This window comes from Panthera uncia, assembly GCF_023721935.1.
Source record: "Panthera uncia isolate 11264 chromosome D3 unlocalized genomic scaffold, Puncia_PCG_1.0 HiC_scaffold_8, whole genome shotgun sequence".
Lineage (NCBI taxonomy): Eukaryota > Metazoa > Chordata > Mammalia > Carnivora > Felidae > Panthera > Panthera uncia.
The window spans coordinates 70,368,255-70,389,200 of NW_026057586.1; the positions used below are offsets into that span (position 1 = coordinate 70,368,255).

General features: G+C 42.0%; 1 protein-coding gene across 1 annotated transcript in view; it reads left to right on the forward strand.

The window, feature by feature from the left end:
* RNF185 (ring finger protein 185) overlaps window positions 1-20,946 on the forward strand; it is a 37,458-nt gene that overhangs the window by 8,335 nt on the left and 8,177 nt on the right. Inside the window, exons 2-4 of the mRNA XM_049619035.1 lie at window positions 15,019-15,238; window positions 17,816-17,834; window positions 19,717-19,829. Of these exons, the coding sequence (XP_049474992.1) occupies window positions 15,063-15,238; window positions 17,816-17,834; window positions 19,717-19,829 (308 nt within the window). The 5' untranslated portion in view covers window positions 15,019-15,062. The remainder of the gene's footprint in view (window positions 1-15,018; window positions 15,239-17,815; window positions 17,835-19,716; window positions 19,830-20,946) is intronic.

The window sequence follows — 20,946 nt, forward strand, 5'->3', positions numbered from 1 at the left end:
TGTTTTTTAGGTTTACATTTTAGGTTTACATTTTTTTTTTTTTTAATTTTTTTTTTTTTCCCAACGTTTTTTTTTTATTTATTTTTGGGACAGAGAGAGACAGAGCATGAACGGGGGAGGGGCAGAGAGAGAGGGAGACACAGAATCGGAAACAGGCTCCAGGCTCCGAGCCATCAGCCCAGAGCCTGACGCGGGGCTCGAACTCACGGACCGCGAGATCGTGACCTGGCTGAAGTCGGACGCTTAACCGACTGCGCCACCCAGGCGCCCCATTAGGTTTACATTTTTTAAAGTAAGTTCTTTGATGGAAACTAAGGGAGAGGAAGGAAATTATGGAGGTATGCATATGGATAAAAGGATGGACCATGAGATCTAAATAAGATAAAAGGGAAGTAAGGACTTGAAGAGTCTTGATATACAGTAAAGGGTAAAGTTAATGAACTGGCCATCCCAGTTATTTGAAGTTTTATCAAACTGAATAGTAGGAGGAGGAAATTTGCTGGAATTTAGAAAGTGGTGGTCAGATGATGAAACTACTGAAATACATGTTTTGTTGTTGTTTTTAATTAAGTAGGCTCTATGCCCAACACGGGGCTTGAACTTATGAAATCAAGAAATCAAGAGTCGTATGCACTACTGACTGAGCCAGCCAGGTGCCCCTGAAATACATGTTTTAAAAGTCCAGTAATAGTTGGGGCACCTGGGTGGCTCAGTCGGTTAAGCATCCGACTTTGGCTCAGGTCATGATCTCGTGTGTGAGTTCGAGCCCCACATCAGGCTCTGTGCTGACTGCTTGCTCAGAGCCTGGAGCCTGCTTCAGATTCTGTGTCTCCTCCTCTCTCTGCCCCTCCCATACTCATGCTCTGTCTTGCTCTGTCTCTCAATAATGAATAAACGTTTAAAAAAAAAAAAAAAGTCCAGTAATAGTTAATGACAAATTTTAGAGAATGGCCACAGAAGTGGGTTGGTGAAGTTGGGTAGAAAACAAGATCTTAGGGAAAAGCTTAGAGAAGCAGGTCGCTGGAGTAGGTACTAGACAAATTATCTCTGGAGATATTAAACATACTCTTTAAAAAAATTTTTTTTATGTTCATTTTTGAGAGAGACAGAGTGTGAGCAAGGGAGGGAGGGCAGAGAGAGAGACAGGGAGACCCAGAATCCAAAACAAGCTCCAGTGGGGATGTGGGGCTTGAACTCATGAACCGCAAGACCATGACCTGAGCCGAAGTCTGAGGCTTAACCGACTGAGCCACCCAGGTGCCCCATGCATACTCTTAATAATAATGTGGTGGAGAGAAGTGCAGTTAGGCAGATGATAAAATAGAGAAATTAAAGGACATGACCAGCTAGGTCAAAAGAAATATTGTATTGATTAGATTAGAGTTGGTAATCAGCTACATTGATAATGTGTTGATAATAAGTTCTATTCAATACTTCTTCGAACCAGTCTTTTTGTACTTTGTACAGTGAATTATGCAGTGTTGTGTCAGGAGGTTCTAGAGAGGTATCTTTGCAGGTGTTAGCAGGGGGTGGGGGGTGTCTGCTGACCACCATTAAATTTTTCTTTGTCCAGTGTCCAGCCTCAGGTTGGAGCTATTATGCAAAGAAGTGAGGGTTATTTAACAAGGAATTAGGACTGTATGAAATACAGAGGTTTCTTTCAACCTAAATAAATTCTCCACATTTTGTTTTTTAATAAGCCCTATTTCCCTTATTAACTGGTATCACAGTACCTTAAAAAGGACAAATAACATCGGGACTTGTTTTTAGAAACAATCAGGAAGTTCTAGGTTAAAACTCTTTGGGGTGAGGGATACAAAACAGTAAGTTTAATTGTTAAAGTAATATATACTCATTTTAGACATTTTGGAAACTACAGAGAAGCTTCCCTCTCTTCCCACCCCCCATTATCTCTAGCTCCTTATCTTAAGAGAGCATTTGTTACAGTTGCTTTATTTCCTTGTTTCTCCTCCACTGGGTACATTTTTAGTGGTTAGAATCATTCACTGCACATAGTTCTATAGCTTGCTTTTTCCTGTTAGCATTGTAATGTTAATGTCTCCATGCTTTTGCCAGCCTTTTCGGTAAGCATTGCTTCTGATACATTTACTTAACCATTCATTTATTTAATAAGTCAGTAAATCTTATTGTATAGATAATGATATATACAACAATTAATCAGCATGTTTTTAGTGAGTGGAAATCTGGTTTTCTTTCTAATAAGAAGCCCAGATTATTTTTTAAAAACTTTTATTGTGGTAAAATATACATCACAGAATTTGCTATTTTAAAACCATTTTTGAGTGTACAATTCAGTGGCATTTAAGTACATTCACAATGTTGTGCAACCATCATCACTATCTTTCCAAAACTTTATCATTACCCCAAACAGAAACTCTATACCCATTAAACAATAACCTCCCATTTGCCCCTCATCCTAGTTCCTGGTAACTTCTAATCCACTCTGGTCTCTATGAATTTGTCTTCTGTAGATATTGTCTCTTTTTTTTTAAAGACAGTATTCACCCATTTTTATTTTATTTTTTTAAAGTAGGCTCCACACCCATCATGGGGCTTGAATTCACGACCCTGAGATCAAAAGTCATGCTCCACCAACTGAGCCAGCCAGGCACCCCTATTGTAGATATTTTCTGTTAAGGGAATCGTATAATAAATTACCTTTTGTGGAAATATAGGGATCTTTTTTCCACCTTTTTTTTTGATGTTTATTTTTGAGAGATTGAGAGAGAGACAGAGTGTGAGTGGCGGAGGGGCAAAGAGAGGGGGAGGCACAGAATCCAAAGCAGGCTACAGGGTCTGAGCTGTCAGCACAGAACCCAACATGGGAACCTAACCCACGAACCACAAGATAATGACCTGAGCCGAAGTCAGATGCTTAACTGACTGAGCCACCCAGGCACCCCTCCAATTTTTTTTATTGTAATAAAATACACATAACATAAAATTTATCATCCCAACCATTTTTAAGTGTATAGTTCAGTGGTATTAAGTACTTTCATATTGTGGTGCAGCCATTATCCATCTCCAGAATTCTTCATTTTGCAAAACTGGAACTCTATACCCATTAAGCAGTAGCTTGTCAGTCCCTTTTTTCACCTATGCCTGGCAACCACAATTCTTTCTGTCTCCATGATTTTGACTACTCTAAGTACCTCATATAAGTGGAGTACTACAGGGGCACCTGGGTGGCTCAATCGGTTAAGCATCCAACTTCAGCTCAGGTCATGATCTCACACTCCGTGAGTTCAAGCCCCTTGTCTGGCTCTATGCTGACATCTCATAGCCTGGATCCTGCTTCAGATTCTGTGTCTCCCTCTCTCTATACCCCTCCCTTGCTTGCACTCTGTCTCTCTTTGTCTCTCAAAAAAAAAAAACGTTAAATTTTTTTTTAAATAAGTGGAGTACTACAGTATTTGTCTTTTTGCTACTGGTTTATTTCACTTAGCATAATGTGCTCAAGGTTCATCCATGTTGTAGTGTGTATCAGAATTTTTTTCCTTTTTAGGGCTGAATAATGCTCCATGGTATGCATATACCACATTGTGTTTATCCATTTATTTATGTGTGGATGGAAACTTGGGTTGCTTTCATGTTTTAGCTATTGGGAATAATGCAGATAGGAACATGGGTGTACAAATATCTCTTCAAGACCCTGCTTTCAGTTCTTTTGGATATATATACCCAGAAGCATAATTGCTGGATCATATGGTAATTCTGTTGTTAACTTTTTGAGGAACTGCCATAGTGTTTTCCATAGCAGCTGTGCCATTATACTTTCCATCCTAAAGTGCACAAAGGTTTCAATTTCTTCACCTCCTCACCAACACTTGTTATTTTCTGTTTGGTGGATTTTTTGTTTTGTTTTTGTTTTTTTAATAGTAGCTATCCTAATGGGTATGAAGTAGTATTTCATAGTTTTGATTTAGATTTTTCTTATATATATATCCATATGGATATATATGGATATCCATATGGATGTCCATATATATCCATATATATGTACATATATATGGATATATATGGACATCCATATGTATATGCGTTTTTGTTTTTTTAGAGAGAGAGAGAGAGAGAGAGCACGCATGAGTGTGAGAGGGGGAGGTGCAGAGAGGGAGGAGAGAGAATTCCAAGCAGGCTTCAGGCTAAGCATGGAGCTTGATGCAGGGCTCAATCCCATAACCCTGGGTTCGTGACCTGAACCAAAATTGAGAGTTGGTCGCTCAACCAACTGAGCCACCTAAGTGCCCCTTGGATTTTTCTAGTTACTGATGTTAAGCATTTTTGCATGTTGTTTTTGGTCACTTGTGTATTTTTGGAGAAATGTCTATTCAAGTCCTTTGTCCTTTTTTGAAAGGTATTGTTGTTGAGTTTTAGGAATTTTCTATATATTCTGGATACTGATTTCTCAGATATATGATTTGCAAATATTTTCTCCCATTCTGTAAGTTGCCTTTTTACTCTGTTTAGATAGTGTCTTTTGATGCACAAAATTTTTAAATTTTCATGAAATCTGTCTATTTTTTCTTCTTTGCTTGTGCCATTGATGTGTTAACCAAGTAATCACTGCCAGAAATGTAGTATTTAAAGCATGTAAAAAGCTACCAAGTGGGTTTTGGCTTAAGATTCTCAGAAGTGGCCTGAACTGCCACATAGCTATCATGGACCCTACTTTTCTACTCTTCACATCAGCTAGGATGTCATAAGTCCATCTCCATTGAGCAGTGGGAACATGACATAACTGAATGGTGGTTCCTTTGTGCCCCAGCTGGCCTAAGGACACACAGAAATCAGAAGCAGTAGACTATGCCTGTTTCTGTGGAAATGGCCTAGGAGTCTGGCTGGCCATTCCACCCTAGGACCAGGTTGACTCCCCTGGTAGTCTCTATAGCACCTGATTATTTAATATCCATGCTCTCAGTTGCTCCTCAGAAGTGCCTTGTGGAATAGGCATGGAGGGAGTTTTTAAAGATGGACAGCTCTCTGAATATGGGAGTGGGTACTGGGCAAAAGCCCAGGAAAATTACTTGTCTTTACTTACTGCCATCTCTGCAGAGGGGGTTTTCAGTGTGAGATGCTTTTTTTTTTTCTTTAATGTCAGTTAAATTCTCACTAGACTATAGACTTCTTGAGGACAGGAACCAGACTTTGTCTGATTTATATTTAATTGCTCAATATTGCTCAGTATTTCACTGAGCATAGTTCTTGGCCATTCTCCAAATGTTTCCCAAACTGCTCTGACAATTAATATCAGGTGGCTCAGGACACAAATCTGATTTGTAGAAGTCAATCTTACATATTATTCAAAATGATGTCATTTTGGTTTTATTATTTTAAACCATAGTTGTTTTATCTTATATATGTTCTCCTGATGGTCCTCCTTGGGACCTCCCTTTGAATGGAGAAGTGAGATTATTGCTTTGTCAAGTATGAGCTGGATGTTTTTGTTTTTTTTTTTAAATTATTTTTTTTTAATTTTTTTAACGTTTGTTCATTTTTGAGAGAAAGAGTATGAGCGGGGAAGGGGCAGAGAGAGAAAGGGGGACACAGAAACTGAAGCAGGCTTCAGGCTCTGAGCTGTCAGCGCAGAGCCCGACGCGGGGCTCAAACTCACAAACTGCAAGATCATGACCTGAGCTGGATGTTTTTAAGTTCTTAGAAAGTTTTCTCCTTGGGGCACCTGGGTGGCTCAGTCGGTTAAGTGTCTGTCTTGACTTTGGCTCAGGTCATGATCTCATGTTTCTTGAGTTTGAGCCCCATGTCAGGCTCTGCACTAGCACGCAGATCCTGTTTGGGATTCTCTCTCTCTCTCTCTCTCTCTCTCTCTCTCTCTCTCTCTTTCTCTGCCCCTCCCCTGCTCGCATTCTCTTTCTCTCTCTCTCCCTCTCCCTCCCTCAAAATAAATTTTATTAAAAAAAAAGTTTTCTCATTAATTAGTTAAATCTTGTCATTCATTTTCTTTTTATTCTACTTTCAGAATATTTTAGCACTCTTAGGTCAACCTCAGGTAAAATCTGAATTAATGAGATTTTATAGAGTCTATATTAACAAGGATTTACTGACTGCATGAAAACAAAAGCAAAAGTCTCATTTTGAAAACTTTTCTGGGGGCACCTGGGTGGCTCAGTTGGTTAAAGTGTATGACTTTGGCTCAGGTCATGATCCTTGCAGTTCATGAGTTCGAGCCCCACATCAAGCTCTCTGCTGTCAGTTCAGAGCACCCTTTGGATACTCTGTTCCTGTCTCTCTGCTCCTCTCCCACTTGAACTCTCTCCCTCTCAAATAACCAAACTTTAAAAAAAAAAAAAAAATGAAAACTTTTTCTGATAACAAAGGAAGGGTAGATACAATTATTCCATTTGCATGTGAGGACTCTGGCTTAGTGAGTGGCAGAGCTGAGCATCAGACTAGGTCCTCTGGCTCCAGATTCTTCCTTTCACTGTATTATCCTAGAAATCCACAGTCCTCAGTTGAGATCTGTCCAATCTGAAGATGTTTGCTTTAATACAATATTTTATGCAATTATATTGGTTTGAATTGAAATTGGCAGATCCTCATCATTCATTCATATGCATTCATCAGACATTTACTTTGTGTCAAGAACTGTGCTTGTGGCTCTAGGAGGTGTCTGACTTAGAGTGAGAAATAGAAAGTTCAGTGAATAATTCAACCTCTGTGTCAGTAGTTATCTCTAATAGAGGTGGGTACCAATTTGGGAAAACCCAAACCTTTTTCTGGTGCAAATTCCTGATTTTTTTTTTTTTTCATTTCTTTAAGAGTTTGGGCAATATTTAACTTAAAAAAAAAAAAAAGTCTAAAACAGTTATGTTAACATTTCCAGTTCTGAAAAACGTTGCTAAAGAATGTCTTTTTTTTTTTTAATGTTTTTTATTTATTTTTGAGAGAGAGTGTGAGCATGGGAGGTGCAAAGAGAGAGAAAGAGAGAGAGAATCTGAAGTGGGCTCCATGCTGACAGCAGAGAGCATGATGCGGGGCTCAAACTCATGAACCAAGAGATCATGACCTGAGCCCAAGCTGGACACTCAACCAACTGAGCCACCCAGAATATCTGGAGCCCCAAGAATATCTTGTTCTTTTAGGATACTGATTTCTACAACTTCAATTGGCTAAACTGAGTCATATTGAGCTGTATAGTTCTAAGTACTCCTTGCCATCAGGCCCATCAACCCACACACATTTGTGAGGTGTCCTTGAGGTGCCTGCCCCTGTGCTGAGTAAGGCACCTGGAAGCTGTGTCTGGGCTCAAGGAGACGGACATACGAACAGATCACTGAGGTACTGTTAAGCACATTGGCTTGGGAGTTGGGAAGCTTTGCCTCTGACTGGCTCTGTGACCATGATTAAATGATTTAACTAATCTAAGTTTTAATCTAACATCCCAGGGGATGCTAACAATGGTATAGTGGTGTTTACCTCAAAGGCAGGGTATAAAGATTAAATGAGGTAATTCATGTAAATGGCACTGAGTGTTAGCTGATATTATTCATGGTGATAACATATATAACATGACTCCTAATTTTAATACTTTCATGGAAAATCGGATTTTGCCTGGATGAAACTAAGTGTGTCGCATTCTGGATTTTCTCATACACAGGTCTGATGTTTCACCTACTATGCCTTCAAAGAATGATGATCATTCATAAAGGGAAGTTGTGACTTATTCATTGAGCAAATTAAACAAGTACCTGATTACATAGCTCTGTGGGGAATATAAAGAAGCAGTACACGTACCTTCAGTGTACTCCGTCAGACCTTACAGGGAGGGGAAATTAACATTTCTTAAGCACTTAACTGTGTTGGCACTGTGCTAGTCCCTTATTGTTGCATCTCTTTAATCCTTATAAACTATCCTATGAGGAAGGTAATAGCCCCTTTTACATATATGAGTAAAACAAAGGCTCAGAGAGAAAATAACATGTAAAGTTACAGAGTAAGTGGCAGAACTGAGATTTGAACCCAAAGCCATCAAATTCCTCTGCCATGTGTGTTTTTAAGGACAAAAGTCCTTAAAAAGTTAAAGAACATTTTAAGACAGTAAAGGATGACAAAAGGCAGCTCTTGGGTGACCCTTAAAAGCTTGTGCCAGGGATTGTCCAAATCTTGCTTCATCCTTTCTTAGGAAACCTGATAAGCTTTAAGAAAAAGCATTGAAGTTTAAAACAAAACAAAACAAAAAACCCTTTCGATTCAAACATAGCAGAAGAAAATCTGAAGAAGTAGGAACAGCTGACCCCAGAATCCCCATTTAGATATGAAGGGCACAAGGACTCCAAGGCCTTTCTTCCTGCCTCAGTCCCAACCCTTGTTGTCTTGCCACTCCTATATGTGTCCTGGGCTCCAGCCATTGAACTCAGCACAATAAATTGTCCGCTTGTCCTATGTGCTGTGTGTTTCGTCCTCCCCACCATGCCCTGCCTGCCGTCACACACTCTGTACATATTTTTATCAGCACTCAGTGCTGTGCTGATAGTAAGCTAAGCGCTGTGCTGAAGGTAAGGTTGCCTTGTTGGTTTATTTGTCTGTGTCTCCCTAGATAAACCCTTTATCTCTGTATCCTGAATGCTTGGCAAATAAGCTGTTTAATAAATCTTTGAAGGTAAGAGAGGGGTTGGTTGAACAGATAGGGAGGTTAAAGGGTGCCATAGAAAAGAACCAGTGCATCCCCAAGAAAAAGAGGCCAGTCTTTTCAACTTCCTCTGTCCTTTGAGACTTTAAAGGCCATTCATGCCCTTGGTCCTATATTTGAGGGCCAGGCCTCTGGGACCTACCTAAACTCCATTTTAGACTCTAAAATGTTAGAGCCTGGTTTCTATGTGTTCCAGGTTCCAATCAGCTTACTCAGATTTCTTCCCACTCCAAACTTCTGAGTGTGATATAGGCATTCTCAGAATGCATGTCTCGCCTCTGCCTACATGTGATCCAACAGCATCCTAATGAGCAGCAGAGACAGGCTCAGGCAAGCTACAGTTCCTGGAAGAAAGCTTCTGTATGAACAAGCATGTGCCCACAGGAACAAGAACTCTGCTGGGTACCCACTTGGATCATGCCAATTATTTATCACCCAAATTTGTAATCTTCATAACTAGGATTAACATTCTTAGATGCCTTGGTACACCCTGGTCCAGGAACTCTTAGAGTTTTAAGGGGTAGAGAAGGCAGATTTTGAATACCTACAGTTCTCTAGAACGTGAGAACTGAATACAAGAATGTTACGAAGAGATTTCTTCATGAGGTCGAGTTCCCCAGTGTTTCCTGCAGGGACATGCAACTTTTCCATTCTCTCCCTTGCTCAGTTCCTGTGAGGTAGGCCAGGCCAGCTCTGGGAAGGTAATAGGAGTGAGGCTGGGTCAATCAATTTCAGCTACCAGGTTCTGCATTCCTAAGGGATCATCACGTATTGCAAATCTGCTTTAGTTCCAGCACCATATGGTGCCACTCTGGACATCTCAACTTTAGGAATGTTTTTTAAAACTAGGTATGAATTTGTTTCTTTAATGATCAGCTCTGTCTTGGATGGAGCACGTGCTGGTCTGAGATCTCAGCAGACTTGTCCCCCAACCCAAAGATTTATCTGACCTTCATAGTGCCTGTGGACTGTAGCTGGGGTGGGTGTATATTCTGAAGGACAGGCCCTGTGATCACTGTCCCTCCCAAACTCTGTGCTGTGCCATATTGCTTTGTGCTTTTGGTAGCGTTCTTCCCCTTTTGAGAGCTGGGTTTCCAAACTCTTCATCAAAGAATCACCTGGAGTGGAAAGTAGGGACCCTTATTTGAAAATAAGATTCTTATTTGAAAAACAGATTCTTGGGCATTATCCAGATCCAAATCCTACTTAAATCACTGAGGAGGTCTAGGAACCAGATTTCTGGGAGGGTGCCTTGTTTAGGAAAAACAGGCAAGTTTGATGGAGCCCCTTATTAAGAATTCTTATAATTATCCATGTGTCTTCGTTAGCTCCTATTCTATATTCCAGAGCCTCAACTTGGCCTTGCTCTTCTTCGTGACCCCCCCCTCCACACACACAGTTGGTAGCCCCAAGCATCAAATGTAATTGGTATTGGAGATCTGTGGATTGAACGCATAAATGCACGAGTGGTGAGTTTGCTTCACACTCCAAAGAACAGTTGCAGCATTGGACAATGAATTTGAGCGAAACAAAGACCAGGTATTTAATTTTGTAAAGCTGCATATTAAAGGGTAGCATGTCAGAATGAAAAGAGCACTGATGTTGTGTTGGAAAGTCTGAATTTGGCACTGTATGATGGCCTGGCCTTGTGCAAGTCCTCTAACCTCCCTGGCCTGATGACCTCATCTGTGAAATGGAGTGTAAAATAGTAAAAGCTATTACCTCAGCAGAGTGGTAATAGATGTGAATATGTTTGAAAAGCTGATTCAGATCAGGAGTGAAGAATGGTCAAAGTAGGGACTGGGGCACAGAACCAGCCACAACAAGGTTGCTATGTAGTCAGGTTGAAGTTCTTGGTTCCTGTAGGGACCAGGAGAAAGTTTGAGTAAGATGGCAGCTCAGGCATGCTAAGGGCCTGCCTTCCTTTTACTCTTCCTGAGCCAACCAGGACCCTTTGTCCTCTGAGCCACTGTCCCATTCCTGGGCCCATGAAGCTGTGGCCACATTCTGTTGTTCTGCAGGTGTTCAGTGGACAGTCCCCAGGGAAGGCTGCTCATCTCTGCCATGTCGCCTTGGTGTGGTGAGGTTCCTGTACATGAGGGTAGAAAGGAGGTGTGGAGAGGTCTCTGGGGATAGGTGTGTGACTCTGGGGCCCAGGATGTATTTATTGCAAAGAGCGGTTTATGAGCAGCTGGCCTGGGAGTTGACCAAAACCAATCACACATGCCTGCACCCACTCAGCAAATATTTGAGTGCCTACTAGGAGGAGGCTTTAGAGCCTGAGTAGCGACCATGTGGTCAGTCTACTAAGAATTAACATGAGAGTGATGTAGTCTGCTTGGAGTTGGAATGTGCAGCCCTATGCCAATGCCTGACCTGCTGCAGGCCTGCTACTGCCTACACACTGAGCTGTCTGTCCTGTTAACTGTCTCCTGACCATTCCCACTCCAACACCTACCTTGGTCCTGACTGTCCCCTCAAGACTTATATCCCTAAGTAATATGAGCCATGCAGAGCCTTGTTGGGTTTAGGGAGCAGAGAGGTAATGGACCAGGGTAAGAGGTGTCTATATACATCTCCCCAGTAGCAACAGCCTACCTTGCTGGGCCCTCTGGGTCACTGTGTTATCTCATAGGGTCACCTTCACAGCCCTTTGTAGGAGGCATGACACCCTCACTTTTCAGGTGAAAACAGGGATTGTAGCCTTCAAGGTATCTACCCAGAGTGGTGTATTCAGGACTTGAACTCAGAACTTTTCAGGATTGGAGAAAACTGGAAGATCGGAAAGTGTTCTTTTTTTTTTTTTTTTTTTAACGTACTGTTGGTCTTTTGTCTCATTTCAAAATTAATATGTGTAAAAATGTCAGTTTTGTAAATGTGGGAGACTTAGAAAGTATAAATCACTACCTCTAAGCTCCCACCAATGCAGATAGTCACTATTAACAGTTTGGTATGTTTTTCCACACTTTAAAAGACATTTTATAATAATATCATTATTGTAACAAATGTAATAGTACACATACATTTTACAATTTCTTTAAAAAAAATTTTTTTAATGTTTATTTTTGAGGCGGGGGAGAGGCAGAGAGAGAGAGGGAGACACAATCTGAAGCAGGCTCCAGGCTCTGAGCTATCAGCACAGAGCCCAACATGGGGCTTGAACCCATGAACCGTGGTCAGACATTTAACCAACTGGCCCACCCAGGCAACCCCAATTTTTTAAATGTTACTATAAAGGTAATACCTGTTTGTCATAAAACATTAAATCAGAATAAGAATATGAAACTCGAAAGTTCCCCAGCCCCTGATCCGAGAAATAATTGTCAATAGTTTAGTTTGTGCCTTTTAGGCATTTTCTTTGCATATATTTGTGTGTATGTGTGTGTGTATTCATTTGTGTATTTTGTTTTTACCCAAATAAGTTCAGGCACATACTCTTCTTCAATCTAACATGTTTCTAAAAATACCTTTTATTATGGAAGTTTATAAGGACACAAAAATAAGCTAATGGAATAAATCGCCATTCATCATCCAGCTCCAACAACCATCACCTTCCCTGTTCATCTTTTCTCTCCATTTTCACTTCTCCTCCTGGAGTATTTTAAAGCCAATCCCAAATATCATTCCATCATAAATACTTAAGTGTGGATTTCTAGCAGATGAATATTTTCTAAATTATGCAATACCATTATCATACTCAATAAAATTAATAATAATTCCTTAATACCACTAATACCCAGCCTAAATCTAATTTTTGACAGTCATCTCACAAATGTCTTTTTACAGTTGGCTTGTTTGAACCTGGTTCCAGTGAGATCCACACAGTTCCAGTGGCAGATATGTCTCAAGTTTCAATCTAGAATTCCATGCCCCACTTAACGCTATTTATTTTTTGGAGAACTTGGATTATTTGTCCTATGAAAGGTCCCACATTCTGGATTTGCTGATTGCATCCTCCTGGAGTTGTTAAACACACGCATCTATGCCCCATATTTTCTGTAAGTGGGTAATTTATTTTAGAGATATGATTAGAGTCTATGTATTAAGAGTGCTTCGTTGTTGGTGATATGTACTTCCTATTGCATCACAGCAGGAGACTATCATTAAGATTGATCAGTGAACCTGACTTTATGATTGTCTTTCTACTTCTGTATACACAGTTCTTAATTTTAAAAGGTAAATATATTTTAAAAAAACTCACATCTGTCAGGTACTTGAGCTGGAACGACATGTGAAGGCCATAACATGGCCCTCAGAAGCAGGCTCCATCCTAAGAAGGAGAGAACACTTGTATATGGAGAGAAAGAAGCACTGGGTCAGGGGGAAGGTCTTGGAGCTGAGGCCAATGAGGCACTGGTGCTGCCAGCAGCCAGCTGCCCTTCTGGGACATTATGTAAAATGATGTAACTATGTGAAAAAGTGGTGGTGAGCTGGTTTCCTCTCCCTGCTCAAGTCACTGAGCTGCTGTCGTGAGGAGGGTGCTTGTGAGTCCAGAGTTCTAAGTTGGTGGTGTGTAGGAAGGCTTCTTGGTCTGAGAAGACTGGCTTTTTGGTCTTTACATCTCTTTGAACTTTGGAAGCTGGAATCAGAACAGTCTTCTGGTACTCCAGTGGTGAGTCCCAGACTTGTGGTGGGGCTGCCTGCTTTGGAGAGAGTGGATGAGATGACCTGGGATGGCAGTCTTAGAGCTGGAAGGAAACAACTAGGAGACAATGTAGCCCAGTGCCTCAGTTTACAGATGAAAAAACTGGCCACAGAGGAGAAGGGAGGTTCCCGAAACACCTAGCAAGCTGGAGGCTCAACTGAAGTCAGCATCCAAGCTGCTGGTTTTCTGGCTATGATTACCAGCCAGCATCTCCTACTTAGAATTTCTAGGGTGGTGAGGGTGGCTGGACCAGGCTCTTGACAGATTCTTAATCTATACCCAGAATTTCTGGGTATGGTTGGTGTTGGTTTTGTCCTTCTTTGTGTTCAGCTTCTGGCAGGTTCTTTTATTTGGAGGCAGTGTTGAACAATAGTGTCTTTCTCCTAGCATTTGTTGGCCAGCTTGATCCATGGTGGTACAATGGTTTAATACAGACTGGGTGTCATGAGTCCCGGTCTTAGCTCCATATTCATCAGAGGACAGGTCTTGGGGTGCAGTTTCCTAAAGAGATTGGACCAGATCAAGTTTGCCCAACACATTGTATGTGCCAGATGATCTCAGTATGCGGATAAACAGCTTTTCTATCATTATGTTTGTAGTTATCTTTCACTTATGGTAACTAATACTGGTTTTCCATGTACAGCAGTGACATAAATCTCTTCTTTAAATGTATTGAGTCTAGGGGCAGTCGGTTGAGCGTCCGACTTTGGCCCAGGTCATGATCTCATGGTCCATGGTTCGAGCCCCGCATCAGGCTCTGTGCTGACAGCTCGGAGCCCGGAGCCTGTTTCAGATTCTGTGTCTCCCTGTCTCTCTGACCCTCCCATTCTTGCTCTGTCTCTCTCTGTCTCAAAAATAAATAAACATTAAAAAAAAATTTTAAATGTATTGAGTCTAAAGAGTTGATAGATTTAGACCAAATAAAGTAGATAGTATTTTTAAAAAATTCTTTTTAAACGTTTATTTGGACAGAGAGAGACAGCATGAGCATGGGAGGGGCAGAGAAAGGAGGAGACACAGAATCTGAAGTAGGCTTCAGGCTCTGAGCTGTCAGCACAGAGCCCAACACAGGGCTCGAACCCACAAACCACGAGATCATGACCTGAGCCCAAGTCGGACGCTTAACCGACTGAGCCACCCAGGCACCCCAAAGTAGATAGTATTTTAACCCGATAGAAGGCAGAATGCAAAACATTTTCAAAGACATTGGGCTGAATGGCCTTTCTGATTCTTCTTAGCTTCCTAACCTTTCACAGTTACACTTATATTCTGGCATATACCAGTCACAACTTTTCTGGCCTAACCAGATTCACCCGCCAATATAGTTGCAGTCTAAAGTTAAAGGACAGCCTGTGCACATTCAGTTTTATCGAGCACATATTTGTTACCTGGATTGGTTATCCTGGGAGAATGTAGGGTCATGTGGGAAAGGTTCTCAGTTCCTCTGGAGAACCATCTGGAAGGAGGATGCTGTGTATTTGTGCAGTGTATTTGTGTGGTACATTTTAGTCCATGTTCATGAAAGTATCTGAGTCATTGTTCTCTGGGTGGTGCCCCATGAGTGTCATCCTTTGTAGCCTCTGCGAAGTCTGTTTAGGGGTCCAGTCATAATCTGAACTTCAGAACTGAGAAACAATGGAGGTATTGCTATGGAATCTAGGGAGAGTGGGCTGTAGAAATGGGCAATCAAGGACTCTCTGTCTTTCAGGATTTTCCTGGGGAGAATCTTCACTCCGTTTCTGACAGCCAAGGATGGCAAGCAAGGGGCCCTCGGCCTCTGCATCCCCTGAGAACTCCAGTGCAGGGGGGCCCAGTGGTAGCAGCAATGGTGCTGGTGAGAGTGGAGGGCAGGACAGCACCTTCGAGTGCAACATCTGCCTGGACACAGCCAAGGACGCCGTCATCAGCCTGTGTGGCCACCTCTTCTGGTCAGTATCCCTGTCACCGCCCCAAAAGACACACTACTAAGTTTTGAAAGCCTGTGGCCCTGGGCAGCTTTGGAACAAGGGTTTCCCACCCACTTTGGATCGCCTGATACAATCAGGCCCAAGAAGCAGGAGGCCTGGGTTCTTATGCCAGTTCTGTTGCTGATGAGCTGAGTGGCCTTGGGCAAATCATGTCCCAACTCTGGACTCTGTACCCCCACCTCTGAAATGAAAACACTCACCAGTTAGTGAGCAGTTACTATGTGCCACTTGCTGTGCTGAGCAAAGAAGCAGTATGTACAGTGGTTATGAGCAAGGACAGTAGAACTAGACTTCCTTGTTCTGAATCCTGACTCTGCTACTTTCCTACTGGATGACCTTGGGCAAGGTGCTTGCACACACTGTGTCTCATTTTACAGGGTTGTTTGTGAGCATCAAATGACTCTAAATACATAAAAAGCTTAGAAGAACATGAGGCACACAGTAAATACTATGTATGAGTGTTGATCCTAATAGGTGATCCTAATAATTGTTGCTATATTTTACATATATCAAAATGAAGTGGCAGGGTTAGTTTCATTCTGGCCTCCATCATTATAGAAGCCCCTCCTGGCTCTGAGATTCTGGGTAAATATTGAGATTTTATTCTTCTCTCTTGATTTTGAACTTGACCTGGAAGGGTGAATTGGAGTAACTGGAGGGGTAAGAATGACAGATAAGGCAAAGAATATGTGCCCTCCAGTGCAGGCATTTTCTAGGGATGGACATATGCACTCTTAGATATGAGACCTTGAGACCCCGAGGCTGCTGTATACCTCAAATAGCACCCTGGATGGGAGGCTGGGAAGTGTTAGGAAACAAGAGTCATTAAGGGAGGGTTGGGCCAGATTATCAAACCCAGATTTGATTGAGGACATAAAGCTGTGGGATATTTTTGAGCAGGGAAGTGGCGTGAAGAAAAGGACATTTAAGCAGTATTTAAGGGAGTTTAAGTTGGCAGCAGTGACAAAGATAAATTTATTGGTGAATAAATAGAATGGGGCAGATTTTGTTCTGGTAGCTCTTGCCCTAATCATCAAGTTTTATGCAGAAACTATTGTCTCCTAGAAATTGGAGATTCTCTGGGGAATCATATAACCAGGACTTGAAATGAGTGTCATAATTAAGAACTAAATGAAGGTACCATTGGAAAGAACACAGACTCTAAAATGAAACAGATGCTTCCAATTAGAGTGGTTTGTCCCTGAGCAAATCTACCAGCCTCCCTGTACTTCAGTTTTCTCATTTGTGCAATGAAGAGATAATTATACTTTGTCATAGGTTAATATGACCCTCCAGTAATATTAATAAATGAAAAGCTCGTCAGCCACAGCCTGGCACACAATAGTTGCTTAATAAATGGAAGTGATCACCATCTTTGTTATAATTCTGAACTTTCCCCTACAGGAAAGTTACTTTCACTTCTCCCCCACAGCCTTTGAGGGAAGTTGCTAGGGGAGATCTGCCATGATTTGAGGTGCCTTAGGCTCAGTTTGGAATGGTACTGCAAGGTTAATGTGGGAGTCAGATGTCAGATGTGTCTGTTATATCCAGTGAGATTGCATATCTGGATTGTGAGGCTAAACTGGTTCAGGAACTGGGAAAGGAATTATCCTCTGAGTCCAAATTTTACTCGGCTAGAGGAGTCATGTTTTATGAGGGACAGAAACCGTGTCCACATTTTCCACTCTCCTGGCTCATAGGTGTGCAGTGGATATTTGTTAGTTGGATGAATGAATCAAGAGAGAAAAAGTGGAAAATCTGGAGTTAGAGTAACTTTTCCTTCAATTCTGTAAATGTCTTGTTTTGCACCTAGTGCTGGGTGATAGAATAGTCAGGAGGCTTACTTTTTAGTCCTGGTGCTGTAGGTAAGTCATTTCATGTTTCTGAGTTTGGTTTCCTCATTTGAAAAATGAGAGACTGGGCAGCAATTCATTCTAGTGCAACTCATATAAGCTGAAGGTAGCCCTTTCTGCCAAGCAGCATCCCCATGCTTTTTATTACTTAAAGATGTTTTTATAGTAGATTCGAATTTATAAGCTACCTCCTGCCAGCAGAGCACTCAGGGTTGAGGACAGCCTGAAGATTTTGTTAAACCAGATTTAGAGTCACACATTGTGAGACTTAGGTATGCATGTATATATGAGAATGCCTCCATGAATTTTTTTCTGTACAAAGGGTCTTTAGCTTTTATTGGATTCCTTCAGATGCCACAACCTCTCAAAGGTTGACTTGTAAAGAAGCTGAGTCTGGGATGGTCTGGGACCTGGAGGTCCTTCACAAGTAGGATCCCAAGGGTAGAGACTGGGGTCTTGTCTGTATTGCCTCATTTTTCCTGTGATTTTAGCCCAATCTTTTCTAATTTCTGATACTAGTGATTCCCCACAGACACTCGGTGGGATTGCAGTACTCCACAGTTCCACCTTGTGTCCCAGTTTTAAACTCCTCCCACCCTCAGTGTCTCTGCTAATGAAAGCATTTTTCTCTCTTTACCCCCATTCTCTTTCTCCTTGATGACTGGTGCCCTGGGGACTCTGGCAGTTGGCCATGTTTACATCAGGTAAGATGCATTTCATTTTACTTTGTCTTTCATCAGCTGTGGTTGCACAAGACACCCCTAGTCTCAGGAGACTACCGTCAGAAGGTGCAATCTCCCCTGTTTGTGGGTTCATTTGCTTGCTTTACCCCCAACCCTCTTTATACATCTGCCTACCGATGAGCACTTGGTGAAACAGGGGTCAGTGGAGTACCTGGGATGGTCCTGACTGTACTGATGGCCTTTGTGGCCTTGGCAGGCCACCACCTCTCTGGTTCACAATTTTCCATCTGTAGATTGGGTTGGATTTGATAGTATGTTAGGTGTTTATTTTTGAGATTCGGCCTCTACAAAAAGTATTTCCTACATATCAACTATGAAAATGTTAGAAAGAGAAATTTTTTTGGTCTCAACAGAGAGCTTTTGTGAGAGGGGAGAAAATCTGTTTTCCTAGCTTCAGATGATTATGAAAACCAGTTAGTATTCACCAAGACCCAGCCACATGCTTGGTGACGCAGAGCAGGGCCTGGCATTTACAACTGGCTGTGGATGATTACTGTGCGCTGACTGTCCCCGTGGTTGTTGGCAGAACCCCATAGTAGTAGGTGGCTTGGGAACATTGGGGTAAGACAGAAGTTCCAGACCTCTAGAGCCTCAGAATTCAGGTAGGAGGAAGGAGCGGGGGGAACAAGAGAGGGATTCCCACTATGTTCGGAGCTGTGCATTCTGACTCCAGTGGAACCTGGTAGAACATGTCTTCTGTAAATTTATAAAGAGCACATAACACATAAGTTTTGAAGCTTTCAACAGTAAGATAAAGGAAGTGGAATATAAAATCTCTAAATGCTTTCTCCTTGGCCCCAAAATCTTAGATTCACATTTATATAATAAACTTTATATCATTGGATCTAAAGATACAATTTATGTTCTAAGATAAATTCTGAGAAAATATATATGTATTAAATTATTTAATGTCGGGGCGCCTGGGTGGCTCAGTCGGTTGAGCGTCTGACTTTGGCTCAGGTCATGATCTCACGGCCCATGAGTTCGAGCCCCGCATCAGGCTCTGTGCTGACCGCTCAGAGCCTGGAGCCTGTTTCGGATTCTGTGTCTCCCTCTCTCTCTGACCCTCCCCCATTCATTCTCTGTCTCTCTCCGTCTCAAAAATAAATAAACGTTAAAAAAAATTTTTTTTTAAATAAATAAATTATTTAATGTCTACGAAGACACTACAGATAATATGTTCTTATCATTTTTATTTGTTTTAGAGAAGGTTAAGCAAAATGCTTTATAACTAGTGAAAGAGCCTGGGAAACCCAAAATAGAATTCTAGTGTTTTTAGTATTGAAAGAAGTAGTTGAGTGCAAAAATCAATGAAAGTACATTAAAAAACAGCAAATTTAGATAATAAGCAAAGTCTGTCTTTTAGCACATAGTAAATCACCAGAAAATGGCCAAGTTATGTTCAGATGTTGATGCCTGGGATACAAAGTTGTTGAGGAAATGCTGTAAAAATGAGAAATCACAGAAAAATTTATTTTTTACAGTTGGTCTACTGAGGAATGCAGAGATTTTGAAGCTCGTTATACCAGCTGGGTCAGTCAGACTCCTTGACACAGCTCCAGGCTTGCAGTTCCTTCCTGCTATATTGCTGGGAGCCACTAGAGATCATGATGCATGAGGAAGCCTGTTTAATTTATGATGGTGTTTAAAAGCAATTTTGATTTCACCACTGGTAGATACTTATTGAGTGCCAGGAGTAGGAATCAGGAGTTGGGCTCCTTGAAGTGTTCCCTGCTGGTGCTGGTGTTTCCAGTTTGAGGCCTCTGGTCCATGTTGTTCTGACCCTGACTGCTCTGAGGTGGGCTTCTTGCGCCATTCATGCATTTTTCTTTCCTGATTGCAGTGGTTGGAGACCAGACCTAACAGACAGGTGTGTCCAGTTTGCAAAGCTGGCATCAGCAGAGATAAGGTCATCCCCCTCTATGGCAGGGGCAGCACTGGGCAGCAGGACCCCAGGTGAGGCGTCTTACACCCACTCCTTACTTTGGACAGGAATTTTCTTCCATTCAGCACCTTCTCACCCCACCCTTTATTAAGTACTTACCCTCAGTTTTGAGGCACCTAGGATCCAGATGGCAGTCTGTCAGGAAGGGAGGAAGCCCAAGTTGCCACTTACTGGACTGTAATACACTGAGCATCTGCCAGTGGGCAGGCAGTGTGCTAGGCAGCACACAAGGTATTACAATTTTAAGTGTGCAGAGTGCTGTGAAATAGCAGCTTTGGAAGCAGGGTGTCCAGCAGGAGAGTCTGCAAGGAGGGGGTTGCTGCAATAGTGATACATAAAGTATAGAGGGAGGAGGAGACAGGAGGTCTGGAAAGCTTTGCAGAGTTTGAAGTATGTGTGGATCTTCCTACAAACACAAGTTCTGAGAGCTGGTCTCTGTCTGGTGCATGCGTACACACACAGGTATGCACTCACACACCCCGAAGCTCCCCAGCGGTATCTCTTACCTTCTCTTAACCCACCTCACCCCAGCATACCCTGTACCTAGACATACTGGACCTCTCTTAAAGGAACTTACCCTTTCACATTCATGAGCCTTTGTATTTGTTTTCCCTTTGCCTCTTCTGCCCTCCCTGGGCCTGCTCAACACCCTCCTCCTCAAGTAATTTCTATCTGTCTTTAATGAGCAGGCCTGAAGTTACCCCCTCCTTGAAGTGACCCTTCTTCCCCACATTAGTTGCTCTCATCCATGCTTCCACCCTAGGTAGTTGATACCTCTATTCAAGAAGTCCCTTCTCATGCTGTATTGTGATTGGTGTATCCCCATTTAAACCATAAGCACCTTAAGAGTAGGGTTTGTCACAGGCTTAGTATTGGTCATATCCTGCCTAGTGCCTAATGGGTAGCAAACCCTTAGTCTAGTATTTTGGGGATGAATGATGGTAGGGACTAAACCCAGAAGCAAAAAGCATAGTGTAGAGTACTTACCAAGGAATAATGGGAGGTAAAGCTGAAGTTAACAGGGCTAGATCAGAGAGACCCTGAATCTCAGCTCTGTTTCGGTTTGGATTTGGGATTTTTAGTATCCATGACCCCTATGTTACACAGGTTCAGAGAGGGTGTCTGGCT